General features: G+C 43.8%; 1 protein-coding gene, 1 long non-coding RNA gene and 1 other non-coding gene across 9 annotated transcripts; 2 read left to right on the top strand and 1 right to left on the bottom strand.

Annotated features, from left to right (window-relative positions):
* The first annotated feature begins 461 nt into the window (after positions 1-461).
* On the top strand, positions 462-543 carry TRNAL-UAG (transfer RNA leucine (anticodon UAG)). The gene has a single exon. It is a non-coding gene; the product is annotated as a tRNA-Leu (tRNA).
* A 401-nt stretch (positions 544-944) lies between these two features.
* LOC104913381 (putative short-chain dehydrogenase/reductase family 42E member 2) lies at positions 945-12420 on the bottom strand. Of its 7 annotated transcripts, none has more exons than XR_014886769.1 (16): positions 12368-12420; positions 12086-12173; positions 11698-11917; positions 11098-11266; positions 9582-10448; positions 8940-9035; positions 7930-7987; positions 7120-7238; positions 6551-6626; positions 4870-4952; positions 4341-4478; positions 3501-3566; positions 2797-2860; positions 2023-2102; positions 1326-1639; positions 945-1243 (listed from the first exon to the last, which is right to left on the bottom strand). XR_014886769.1 is itself a non-coding variant. In XM_085237412.1 (16 exons), exons 6-16 carry the CDS (start codon positions 9921-9923, stop codon positions 1391-1393), a joined length of 1371 nt encoding a protein of 456 aa, XP_085093538.1. In that variant the 5' UTR covers positions 9924-9969; positions 10239-10448; positions 11098-11266; positions 11698-11917; positions 12086-12173; positions 12368-12420; the 3' UTR covers positions 945-1390. The 7 variants fall into 7 exon arrangements, 6 of the variants coding, with proteins under 6 accessions (XP_085093538.1, XP_085093539.1, XP_085093536.1 ...); XM_085237412.1 differs by having other exon boundaries at positions 945-1639; positions 9582-9969; positions 10239-10448; XM_085237413.1 differs by having other exon boundaries at positions 945-1639; positions 9582-9969; positions 10407-10448.
* Positions 1638-9561, top strand: LOC146543248 (uncharacterized). Its single transcript, XR_014886773.1, has 3 exons — positions 1638-2129; positions 3232-6421; positions 6922-9561. It is a non-coding gene; the product is annotated as an uncharacterized LOC146543248 (long non-coding RNA).
* Positions 12421-12777: the final 357 nt, after the last annotated feature.

Here is a 12777-nt window from a genome sequence, read left to right as displayed (position 1 = left end):
GTTAAAGAAAAACGTGTATTAAGATTACATATGAGGTACCAGTCCACACGCAGTCCCCTCACCGTTCAGTTTCCCGCCCCCGCTGAGGCGCAGCGCAGGAGCGGGGCGGCCCACACTGCCCAGCTCGGCAGCAGCGCGCGCAGCTGCGCTGTGGGTCAGAGGTCAGAGGTCGGGCCGGGCGGCACAGGGGCCGCGCGTGCAGTCGCCGCGTGCTGCTGACGCCTGGCCGGGGTGCTGGCGCCACCTGCCGGGAGCGCGGGGCCACGACAGCGCCCTCGGCAGCGCCGAGCCGCTACACCTAAGGGCGGGAGGCCGCGCCTGCAGTGCCTCCCGCGGAGAAGAGCGGAGGAGATGCGCACCGCCGCGCCCGAGCACGGAACGGCGGCGCGGGCGGCGCTCCGCGGGCAGAAGTGCGGCTCCGCCTGCTGAAAACGGCCTCGCAGGCCGCACAACCACCAGGCGGTAGCGTGGCCGAGTGGTCTAAGGCGCTGGATTTAGGCTCCAGTCATTTCGATGGCGTGGGTTCGAATCCCACCGCTGCCAAGAAGTTTTGTCTCGCCTCGGCGGCGGCTCCTTTTCGCAGCCGAGAGCCGCCGGCGGGGCGCAGGGCTCCCGAGCATCACTTCGCAGAGCGCCGAGCTGCGCTGGGCACAGCGGCGCTCACCGCCGCCCTCTGGCTTCGGAATGCAGGCGGGGAGGCGGAGTGCAGCGCTCGCTATGCGGCCACGCGTCCGCCCGTGCCCTCACCGCCCCCCGCTCACAGCTGTCCGTGTGCCCCTGGCTCCGCTCCGCCTTCTGCCCGCCCATTCTCGCTCTGCGCTGCCGGCTGTTCCCTCCCAGCGTCCCGGGGGAAGGGAAGGCGGTCTGTGGGAGTGCTTTGAGGCGGGACGGCTCAGCCCTGGGAGACGTGGCAGTGCAGAACCGCAAGGAAGCACCGCACCGGGTTCACGGAGCTTCACGTTCCTTTTTATTTTCCCTCATATGCAATGACACAGCCAATTCGCAAAGGAAATTCACACCGTGTGAACTCCGTGCAGCCCACAGGTGTGATTCAAGCCGGGAGCGCTCCGCGTGCTTCCTCAGCTCCCCGCTGCTGCACTGACTCCACCTGCTTTCCGCCGCTTTTCTCCATCGGTGAAGCACTGCGGGCTGCGCCCTGTGTTCCTTTTGCAGCTCCTCGTGCACTCCCGCAGTCAGTTTGGAAAGATGTGCGACTTAAACGGGTCTTGGTGATGGACTTTGGCTGTAATTGTTTACAGTGTACACTGTACACCAGTACCTGGTGTTCAGGTTTGTTCTGTTTTTAATCTAAAATAAGTGCCTGCCTGTTGCGGAGCTGGGGATGTTCCATGGGAGCAACTCTGCAGGGAGCACATGCAGTCTGTGTGAGTCAGTGCTGTGTTTCCTTAAAAAAGTGCAAAACTGAAAGGTCATCAAATCTTAAAGAAAGAAAAATCAAACTTAAAATCGCAAGGAACAAAAGCATCACTTTGGGGAAAACGTGCTTGCTCCGGGCCTCTGCTCTGGTTTTGATGTAATGCTCCACAGAATCCGCGAATGCAAACTTCTCCGGGCTGTAGCCCAGCTGCCTGCGGGCCTTGTCAATGCTGAAGGTGTGCGTTGTGGAGATGTTCTGCACCTGTTGGCAAAGGAGCCAACACACAAAGTGTGAGTGCATAGCAGAGTTGAACAAAGGCTGTGCACGGTGGCAAAGACCCACTAAAACAAAGTGTAAAATTGTATTTAAAAATATGCATATCAAATCCTGTTGACTACTGACATATGTCATGTAGTCCTTTTGTTCACCCAACAGGAGTGTGCTGAGAGTCCAAAGAAGCAGTAAAGGCTGCACAGCACAATCTACTCCTGAAAACATCCACAAAGTGATCTGCACTCTTATCTATGTAAGGACACAGTAAAAGTCATCCCTAGGGTGCCTGAAGGGTCTTCAAACGTTAGATCCCAGCTGTACTCACATGGTACGTGTGCATCCTGGGGGAACAAGGGAGCTCACAAACAAACCTGTACCTCATTTCTGGTCAGCAGAGGTGACAGCTCAACCAATGGTTTCAGTATCAGATGAAGATGCTCCATGACTGTGGCTGCAGAACAAAAGATTTCTACTTGAGGTAAGAACAGCCAGTTCCTGGACCATTATGATTGCGGCATATCACACACCATATTTGATAGTGAAGGATAATCCTGTGCCTAAGAGCTCAGGGCACCATTAATGCTGACAAGGAGCTGGGTTTCATCTTTCTTGCTTCAGTCAGCCTGATTTTAGGGTGCGTGCCTCATAAGGGTTTGAAGGCTGTAACTAGGTTAGCACAAAGATCTTGAGAACTCATACAGATGTGATAAAACCAAACTCTCTGGGTGAGATTCAATCTAGTGGCACGTGGGTTTGTTTTGTGGGGAGTATGGGAGAAAGGAGTACAAGAAATTAACCCGTGCAGACAAAGCTGGTAATCTGCAGGTATTTCATGGAGTCATGGATTTTTACATAAAACCTTCTACGTCTTCCACAAAGCTGCACTGGTAAGCCCTAGAAACAACAACCAACCCAAATCATCTGTTTTAGTGTGACTTAACTCACAGATCATTCTGGTTTCAGCACACGCACACAGCTGAACTTCACGCAGAACTGTTGCACACAAGATGAGCTCACAGCATATTTTATATGTGAAAACAAGAACTGTGGCCACATTAAGAAAAAAGAAAAGCCTACAACATCATATTACAATTGGGAAGAGGGTTGCTTAGCAGGACAGAGAAACACTGATAAAGTATTTTTACCTGATGCATAAACTAAGGAAGTAGGAATAGGTATCCATGGCTTACTGCAACCTAATCTTTCAAACTGAAAGAGATTAAAAAAAAAAAAAACAGTAAAAAAACAGTACTGGAGATATTTGTGGAAATACTTACTGATAAAGCAGAAAATTTAATATTTGCTGTTACTACTTGATTATTCACTTTTAGGGGGTTCCAGTTACGTGTCACAAGCAGACACTGTGATTTTCAAGTAGCAGTCTTTAGAAAATTAAAAAACAGGTTTATGATAATTGACTTAAATATCATGGTGTGCTGATGCCAAATTTAATATCCTGACACACTTATGGTTTTGAGCACATCAGCAGCAGCAAAATGAACTTCTGAAAATATTGGATATCAGAGTTATTCTGTATTTTCAGAGTCATAATTTTGATTTATGTTTTTTGTCCACCTAAGATAGCCACTGTTAACAGATGAATGCCCAAGAAATGAGGATGATGGCTATTCAAAGGAGGATCCTGCTTCAGAAGGTCCTTTTATCTCAGTGAGTACAGTGGCTTTCAAGTGATATTTTAAGTAGGCTTCGTTACAGCACTAATCAAAATGAAATTCAAGCAAGAATAGAATGCACACTGAACCCAAATATGTCATTTGCACTCAAAGCCTGAGTTGTGTATAGTAAAATAAATTAATATATTTAGAGATAAAGCATACAGTGTACGTACGAGTGGAGCTAACCATTCAAAAAGGTTGAATTTTTCACCATCATGAATGAAATACACCTGACCACTCTGTTAAACAAGTAGAGAAGAGAACAGGTTAGTAAAAATAACACTGCATATATGTTGACTTCTTTACTTTACTCCTTATGAATAGCTGAAAGACTGTATTATATAGAAATATACAATATACATGGATGTACATACAAGCCAACAAACTGCATGCATTTCCATCATTTTTTCTTCTGTGTGCAATGAAATTCACTGTCAAATGGACAAGCAGTTTGTATGACTAACATACCTTGGTATTAATTGTTTCTTACAGATTTACCTGTACAGAAAGACTGGACAAACTATGCACTGAAAGTAGTGCTATAGATAACTTTTGCTGTTGACACATATTTAGAAGATGGCAGGACGTGTTCTGGCCCCAGTCTAGTTAAAAGTCACTGAAACCCATACAGTTCCATCTGTGTAACAAAGCTGCAAATTATCTCTTAGCAATTTGTTTTTAGAGTTTTAGAAAAAGTAGTTTAATCTACTTTTCCTTTCCTAATCTACTTTTCTGACATCAAATATTCTTTTCTCATCTTCCAGAAATGGCGGATAAGTATCATAAAAACACAAAGATGTAGCTATTCTTGGAGAACTGAATATTTGAGCTCAAGACACTGCACAGCCCGTGCTGCCACAGCTCACGCTGTTCATGGCATATTTGTCAATTAAAAAATACAGACAACACAAGCCAAAGGTCCACAGTATTACTACAGTAGTTACTGCAGTGCAGGATACAGTGGCAGGATCCACAGCCAAATGAAAACTATGGTGTTTTCATTGTTTACTTACAGCTATGTAGTTCTTCTCAGGAGTGAGAGCTTCAGCAGCCAGAATTTGAGCTTGTACAAGGTTCTCTACATGCACCCAGTTCATTTTAGCAGAAGGATCCCCAAACTTGAAGTTAAGTATCCCTCTTTCAATATTCCTCTATAAACATAAAACAACCATGAAACCAAAGCAAGAAATAAGACTGGAAATAAGATATGTTGCTCTATCTCCTTTCATCAGTATTTTGGTTTAAGTTGTATGCAAGCAGACATTTGAAATATCATAGAATGGCCTGACTTTTATAATTATAGTAAGCATTACATTGTAAAGCTGGACTTTTATGTGTTTGTATTTAAAAAGAGGCTTTTTTAATGTATTATGCATTCTTTATAGATGTCATGCAGTGTCTGACAAAGTTAGAATATCATCAACAGACAATCGAACTGTTAAACTGATGGCAGATAAGAAGGTTGGTCAGTCTGTAATACAGATAAGTGATGTTGTTCAGTATCACAGAAAATTCTGTTGATTAAGAAATGGAAGTACATACTGCTAGCCTTGGCAGATGTCTTTGCTCTTCTGGTCCATAAATTCCTGGTGGGCGAAGAACACATGTATGCAGTACTCCACCTCCTGGGAAAATTGATAAAACGATTCAAACCACGTGAGTTTCACATGACTTATGCTATCACTGCATGAGCTAAAGAATGCTGTAGCATAACTTACTCTAAATTAAATTTGCTTCACCAGCTTAACAATCCACACACCAGAAGGTGCTCAACTAGTAGATGAATATTGTTGGCAAATCAAAACATGCAAAATAGCAAAACAGGATTCAAAAAATCCTGCCAGCAATACTCCATAGGGACGGGGGGGGACTTGGTGTCTTTAAAGGTTCCTTCCAACCCAAACCATTCTAAGAGTTCTCAAAGCACTGGCATAGCTAAATTCCTAGAAATTGCTAGAAATAGAACTAGAAAATACTATTTCCAAACTTCTAACCAACCAGTCCTTTATCTCTGTGCCAAAGCAGTTGGTGAGAGTGCCAACTCTGGGGATGAATTTGCTGAAGTGAGCAAGTCGTTAGTAAGAAAGTGGAATGAAACCAAACTGATCTCTTAGAAAATTATTGCAGGGAAACAGTATCTCACTGTGTGTGTAAAATGGAGCTGAAAGGCTCTCAGTAGTAGGCACATCCTGCTCCCACTAGAACTGCTGTGGACCCTCTTGATAACCTCAGTGGGATAAAGTAAGAGTCATTGTAAAAATCCAGTAATTCCCAAGTATAGCAGTTGACTGGTTTGTCATCTGCTGTTCTTAATAACTCTTCTTAATGTTACTTGAAAACCTGCAAAATACTAATTCATGCTGATAGCACAGGATCTAATTGAGATGTTTGGAACAGTGGCTGGCTAAAACCCCAATGAATTGCTTTGATCCTTTGCACAGGTAAATTAGTGTGAGTTTCACTGAGAAATGCACAACTGTATATACTGCTTCGAAAATCAGAGCATCTTTGATATGTTGATATGTTGCTAAGAAAGGAGAAAATAAGAAAAAAAGCTTTTTGGACAAAACAATTCTATTGGTGTGAAATGCCAATCAATGACTTGATATCCGTTTATAGCTCTCTGCAAGTATCAGGTGCAGAAAGTCTTTTTTCTAAGTTGCCCACGGCTAAATTTAGCTCTGTATCACTTGTTGGCATGGCGTCATGTTGCACTTTACATTAATTTGCTTTGTGCTGGCAGGTACAGTATCTCACAGGTGAGCTTAAGTATTCAAGTGTACAACTGCCTTCCTCAACACGGAAAACTTTGGGAAGCTCTAATAAATAATTCCAGGCTGTAGTATCAGGTGCCTTATTCAGATTTTAATATATAACTATAAGGGAAGGGGAGAACAATTTCATCAGCATTCATGTTCTACTTATACCGCATATTGCAGCAACATAAACACATTCTTGTTTAATTTATTGCTGTCTTAATCTTTTCAGTGAAGATGCTGAACTCACTGCTGCCATGCCAAGACCTTTTGTTGGTACTGTGAGAACTACAATTAAAAGTGATTTTTAAGAGAAAATCCTTCCATTTGTGAGAAGGGTAGGTAACTTGATTTCATAACTGCTGGACACTCTTGTCTACTGAATGACTGATACAGGATGCAGGATGTTAGTGAGGCAAGGGAAGAAGAGGAATGCATTTTACTATGAATTGCTAACAGAAAAGTACCTGCTAGTGGAGTTCCATTAGCTGCTAGTACCATTTGTTCTGCAATTGATTTGGTTCTGGAATAATGATCAACATGCTACAGAAAAAAAAGCAAACAGGTTTGTATCTATTCTTGAAATGGCAGAACAGAGAGGCATTGCTTCTCTGCTCCCCTTTTACATCTGCTATGTAAAACACCTCAAAATACAGAAGTTTTGGGAGACTGGTGTAGGATAAAATATATGCAGATTGCTAAGGCAAGCAAACATTTTTGTTTATGCAAACCCAGTTAATTAATTTCAATCCATTTGAGAAGTAATAAATATATGTATGCTTTAATGCTGCCAAGAATGTAATTGATCACTACTTAGTAATCTGGATTTCTTTTTCAGATAACGGAAAAGTCAGGAGCCAAGTTTTTAAGACATCATGATTGGTCTGTATTCTAGAGTTTGTTCTCTTATTGCACTGCCTCAGAGAAATAATATATTCGGTATATTATATTATTCAAAATGCCAGGCTTTTTTTTTTTTTTGGAAAGAAGAATGTAAACAAGGAGGAAAGGTGAAAAAATAATACAACCCAAATACCTTTTCTATAGGAAAATATGGCACAGTTTCCTCATCACCATCTTCAATAGGAAGCCCTCCAAACACCACATTGACTGTACTGGTGTATATCAATCTAGTGATGTTCCTTTGTTTGCAAGCTGCAGCAATATATAAAGTAAAGCAGTTCAGTGGAAGCTTGAACAAAATAGAAAAAAAACCTGTATGAAGGGGAGATGGGCTTCTTCAGAGAAACTTGTTAGATTTTCTGGCAAATCTTAGAAGAGCAAATCCTTCCATGTTATTATTGGATTATTTAAGACACAAAGTATATGGAAGACAACAGTTAGATGGAAAATATCAGTTCAGAACCAAGTGCTTTATTATTCTGCATCTCCTAATTTAGATAATGTAAGCTAACAGTATGCCTTTGGAATGGCTGCTACCAGCCTGGTGACAGGGCTTCAGCCCCAGCCGGGTAGGTAGCTAGAAGACTTTCTGTTCCAAGGGCTGCCCACGACCTGTGCACATGCTGTAATACAGCAGTGAGGCTTACAGCTACAAAATATGCATGGAAGTTGTTAACGTCTTACATGCATACAGATTCTGCCATAATGTCAAACATGGTTATGACAAGCTGAAGTAGTTGAACCGTGGTGGTGACTCTCGTATCTCGCCCCATAGCAGAATCAGGTATGAAAAAACCATTGACATGCTTTCTCATCTTCTGTCAAAACTGTGATGTATTTGGTAAAAAAAGCAGTTTCTGGCAACCAAGTATGTTTTTTTTCCTAAATGGCATGATACTTTGATATGCCATACCAACACCTACCGGCAGGGTTAGGTACATACCATCAATGATGAATCTTGTCCCATCGATGTTTACTGTTTCAATCTCTTCTTTGTGCAACTGGGAAAATAAAGAAGTGGTGCACTTTTGAGTAATGATACATTTTAAATTCCATAAGTGGATGCTGTAAGTGTCCATAGATAAAAGTAATGAGTGCTTTGATTAAAAAATAAATATAGGTAGATAGATAGATATAGACTGCTGTTTCAGACATCAATAAGTCAATTATTATTTTTAAGCTATACCTGTAATTTTCTTACATTTTTTACAGACTAGCTTGCTTGAAGTAAAGAGAATCATGGTGTTTCTTCCTATTTCCAATGATTATAAAACTGTAAACAATGTGTTAAATTATCCATGTTTCATTGTATTCAATAGTATTCATTGACCAGCTTGCTCCCTAGAGTAATTCCAAGTATACACTGCCCAGTTGAAAATATTTTTTAATAAGCTCTTTTAGACAGCTAAGATAATTACTGAAGTTCATTTTAATTAAATAATGTAAGGAGTGTGTGTGTTTTTAACTTCAATCATAAAAACTGTGGATCCCACATCAAGTACATCCTTGCAGCTTTTTACCTACTAGCGGCAAACAACTAGGACTTGAAATAAAGCAGTTATTTTAATTTAGCTACATAAAGTACTTACAATTTAGTTCAGATTTCACTGCTTCCAGTGACCTTACATGTAGGGGTTCCATTTATAAGGTTTAAGGAAAGAGGTTTTAGAGTGAACCTGCCCTCCCCTTTCTGTCCCTTTGTTCTTGCAATGTTCCAAACCAACAGCCCTCCCAGGCTGTAGTTAGTGCCTCTAATGATGTGGAAATCATTTCATACTAAGAAAAGGGTACTGTAAGCAGCCTACTTGTTTGCACCAGAACAGCATGGGCATGGATTCCGGCTCCCAGCTTCATTTGAAGGGAAGAAAATCTAACATGCAATGTTACAAAATCAGGCCTCCCATCCTCAGTGCGGGCAGTCACACAGAAAAATACAAAACAATTTGGACTCACTTGCTCTCTTCCTGACATTCCATATGAAGCTACATGAAACACACAGTCAGCCCCTTCACAGGCTGCAAATATGGCATCATAATCCCTGACATCTGCCTGTAATACATATGAAAAGATATTTGGACCTGAAATCAAAATGATGGGTTAGCATTTGGTATATAGTGGGTTAGCACAGAGGGAACATGTGTATGTAATTGCACATACTGTACATCCTGGGACTGAACACTAGATCAATTTCAATACTTGCTGATAATCACACATTTCTTCCATAGAACTCAAAGAACTTTAAAAATGTTCATTAACCTCTTAACACCTCTCTGAATTATAAAGTGCACTACTCATCGCACAGGTGAATAAACTAAGGCCCAGGTGTGGGGAGTGGTGGTCCTGAGGAGTACCTTCAGAGACAAGAGATGAAGCAATACTTCGTGCTGCGTATTACAGTTTTCACCGCTCTTCTTATTCCATGTGAATATTAAATTCTTGCTGATAAAAAATCGTGTGGGATATTCACACAGTTAAAAATGTCCTTAAAATTTCCAATTATTTGCAGTTGGGTATTTGGATTCTGCGAATACTAGTAAAATGTTATGGAAAAGGCAAATAAACTAACCTTGACTGTGAACATGTATTTTGTCATACCTGGATGCACACTACTCCATTAGGAATTTCCCAGATAGGCTTGTGTATATCATACAGAACAACTGAAGCTCCTGAGCTGGCAAGAGCACATCCAAGCTTGTATCCTAAGTAGCCTCCACCTCCGGTCACCACTGCTCTCATGGTTTTATCCTTCAGTGCTCCAGCATTTCCCTTCACTCCAGAGCTAGGGGGTTGGTGCCAGGGATTTGCTGCCCCACTCACTGGAAGTTTTCTGTCGTTGAAATAATGTCCTCTGTGACCAGATGCACACAACAGTTTCTTCTCCATGTTGAAAATTGCTCCATAGTGTTCCCTGATGCACACAATTCCGGCAAGCTTCATGGTAGCCAGCTCTATTTGCAGCAGCAAGGTCTTACTTCAGTGCAACCTAAAGACAAAGCAAAACACTTGGTTCCATACGTCTAAAGATTCCTCTTTAGAAGACCAAGCCACATTTGGTTGTCTCATGTTATAAAAGATCGGTGATGGCCTTTAGGGGTCATACATGAAACAGGGCTGTACCTAAATCCTGAACTGTCAGGAAAACACTCAACAAATTGCATTTAAGTCTCAATACTTTAAAACCAAGCAATCAGGAACAAAACAATCAGTGAAACAAAACTGGCCTGGTGCAAATGAATTTAGTGTTTTGTTTACCTGTCCATGGTTTATTGCAGAGCCATCTGAGCACACTGATGTTTTCAACACCATTCTAAGAATCAGCTGAATGTAAATTAAAATACACTGCGCTCTTATTATTGGCAGCGGTTGGAGCTGAGTACTTCAGACAGAAAGAAATGCTTGCTACTTATCTGATGTCCTTACAGGGTGGATCAGCCCATCTGACCCCCTCACTTTCCAGCAGAACTAAAGCACAATTGCAAAGTGACAGAAAAGGAAAAATTCGGTCAGTGGGTGCATTGAGCAAAAAGTAGGAGCGAAACAATTGGTTTTTAAACAAGAAGAGTTTTTTCCATTCATAAAGCAACAGTCAGGGGTACCCCGCTGCCCGAGGTGTCAGAGGCCGCAGGTACTGAGGCAGCGTTACCGCATCCCCTCCCCGCGCCTCCATAAAAGATTAAAGGCCACCCGAGCCGCCGCCGCTATTCTCTGCATCTCACTTGCAAATTCGCACGCCGGCAGCGGAGCGCGGCGCCGCAGCCACGGAAACCGCCCTCCCCCGGCGACCTCCGGGGCCGGGAGCCGGAGCCCGGCCATGGCCCGGCGGCCGGGGCCACCTCTAGGGCGCCCGTCGGGGCCGCCGCGCGGCGGAACGTCCCCAGAGGCGCGGGCCGGCCCCGCGCTTAACGCCCGGCTCCCCGAGGCACCGCTCCCTGAGGCGAGTGCCGCAGCACCCGCGGTCACGCTCGTCTCGCGGCGCCTTTGGGACCCTCGGCCCTCCTGTGGGACGGCGCTCGTCCCGCGGCACCTTTGGGGTCCCGTGGCCTCCAGCGGCATTCCCTGAACCCCGCGGCACCCCCGGGACCCCGCGGCAGCAGCTGCCGGTGGTTCTCACCTGCGCGCATCTCTGGCCCGCTGCGGGAAGGCGCTGCCGGCGGCCGGGCTCCGTGCGCCCCGAGCTACCTGCTGGACGGGATGCTCGGGAATAAAACGGCATCTCTCGGTCACTGTCCGGAGAGTCATTGCTGGGACATGGCTCAGAGAGACCTCGGCATCGGCGACGCCTGCGGAACGGCGGCAAATCCCAAAGAGGAAAGAATCGCACAGACGCGGGCTGCGGGGTCCCTGCCCTGCCCTATGGGCAGCGTGTCGGGGGGTCGGGAGCTGCAGGCGGTACAGTTATCCACTCCAAGCAAAAACAAACTGAACTTGGAGCACTCCTACCTTTTCCATCACAGCTGTGCCATGGCTGAATGTTCATATTAAATTTTAATCCTTTAAAGACACACTTGCCATTATGGTACGGCACAAGTAACTCTAACAGTAGCCAGCATAAACAGGCTCCATAAAGACTGACAGAAGTGTGACAGCTATTCCATAGTGATACAGAAAGTTGTCTTAAAATTCAAACACTGGATTTGTAATAACAGGAAATTAATGAATTCAGTTAGCATTAATCAGCACTACTACAGTACAGATGCAAAAAGCATCTTACCTGAAGTAACAGCTCAGGAGTTTGGCATTCCAGGAGCAGAACAGCAGGGCTCCCTGCAAACTGCAGCCACAGAGCCAGCAAGTTTCGTAGTTACTCCTTGCTGAGGAACACCCAAAACCAAGAGCCCATGGAAGCTCCTCTCACTGGGCTTCAGCCAGTTGGCTGAGCTCTGCTCTGCAAAGTGTCGGTGTCACCTGGGATGCAGTCCTGCGCCATCAGTCTAATAAAAGTGATATATGCAAGATTCATAAATAACTAGTTTAAAGGCAAATTAAATATGTTTGCATGTTGTTAAAACGCTCTCGCTGTGAAGTAACTTTATACATGTGGGTTTTATTCTGCATTTCAAAGGAAGCAAGGTTTATGCAGTACCTGCTGCAGCACTTGCCTGTCAGCCAGCTGCATCGCTTCATATGTAACTGGGCTTATCCACATTTGATTAAAGGTCTCTTATGTACTGAGTTCCTTTCCATTTCCTGAAAGGAGTAGGAGAGAGGGCTGATGAGTGCCACTGCCACAGTTCTGTTTGTAGAATTCTATTTGTATGGACAAGACAGTATTACAATGCCAGTTCCTCAGAGCAGGCTTTCTGCCTTCACTGCACAGAGAACTAGTTGTTTGTTTGATTAAAAAAAAAAAAAGTAAAACAAATAAACAAATCCTTGCTTACATGCATTGCAGAGTTAACTTATGGTAGCTCATGTTTTCCTGTCACTGGGTATTATGGTAGGGATGCTGTTAGCACTCCTGCGTACCCTGCAGATTTAAAGATATAATGAGAGAGTTTCCATGAACTTATCAGTCTTAAAACTCCTACAAAATGCTGATGCAAAGGCAAGATAAATACAGAGTGCAGATAATCAGGTGGCAGAGCTTTCCATCACTCTCCTCTGTGACTGACCCTGGCAAGGGCACCTCTCCTGATCCAGAGTAACCTCATGAAAATTCATCTGGGAAACACATTATATGTATACACGTAGAACACATGGACCTTATGTAGCACAGCCTGGAAGCAACTCAATCTTAAGGAGATCTTAAGGAGAATCTTAAGGATCTTAAGGAAATCTTAAGGAGAAAGGC

This window comes from Meleagris gallopavo, chromosome 16 (assembly GCF_905368555.1).
Source record: "Meleagris gallopavo chromosome 16, MGAL_WU_HG_1.1, whole genome shotgun sequence".
Classification (NCBI taxonomy): domain Eukaryota; kingdom Metazoa; phylum Chordata; class Aves; order Galliformes; family Phasianidae; genus Meleagris; species Meleagris gallopavo.
This window is presented reverse-complemented; position numbering and strand designations above follow the sequence as displayed.

Coding starts and splice junctions, on each gene's coding strand:
- LOC104913381 (XM_085237410.1), bottom strand. CDS start 9,923: ATGAAGCTTGCCGGAATTGTGTGCATCAGGGAACACTATGGAGCAATT. Junction 2,861..3,500: donor TTGAATGGTTAGCTCCACTC/GTACGTACACTG, acceptor AATCTCTTTCAG/TTTGAAAGATTAGGTTGCAG. Junction 1,640..2,022: donor TGACCAGAAATGAGGTACAG/GTTTGTTTGTGA, acceptor CTTTGCCAACAG/GTGCAGAACATCTCCACAAC.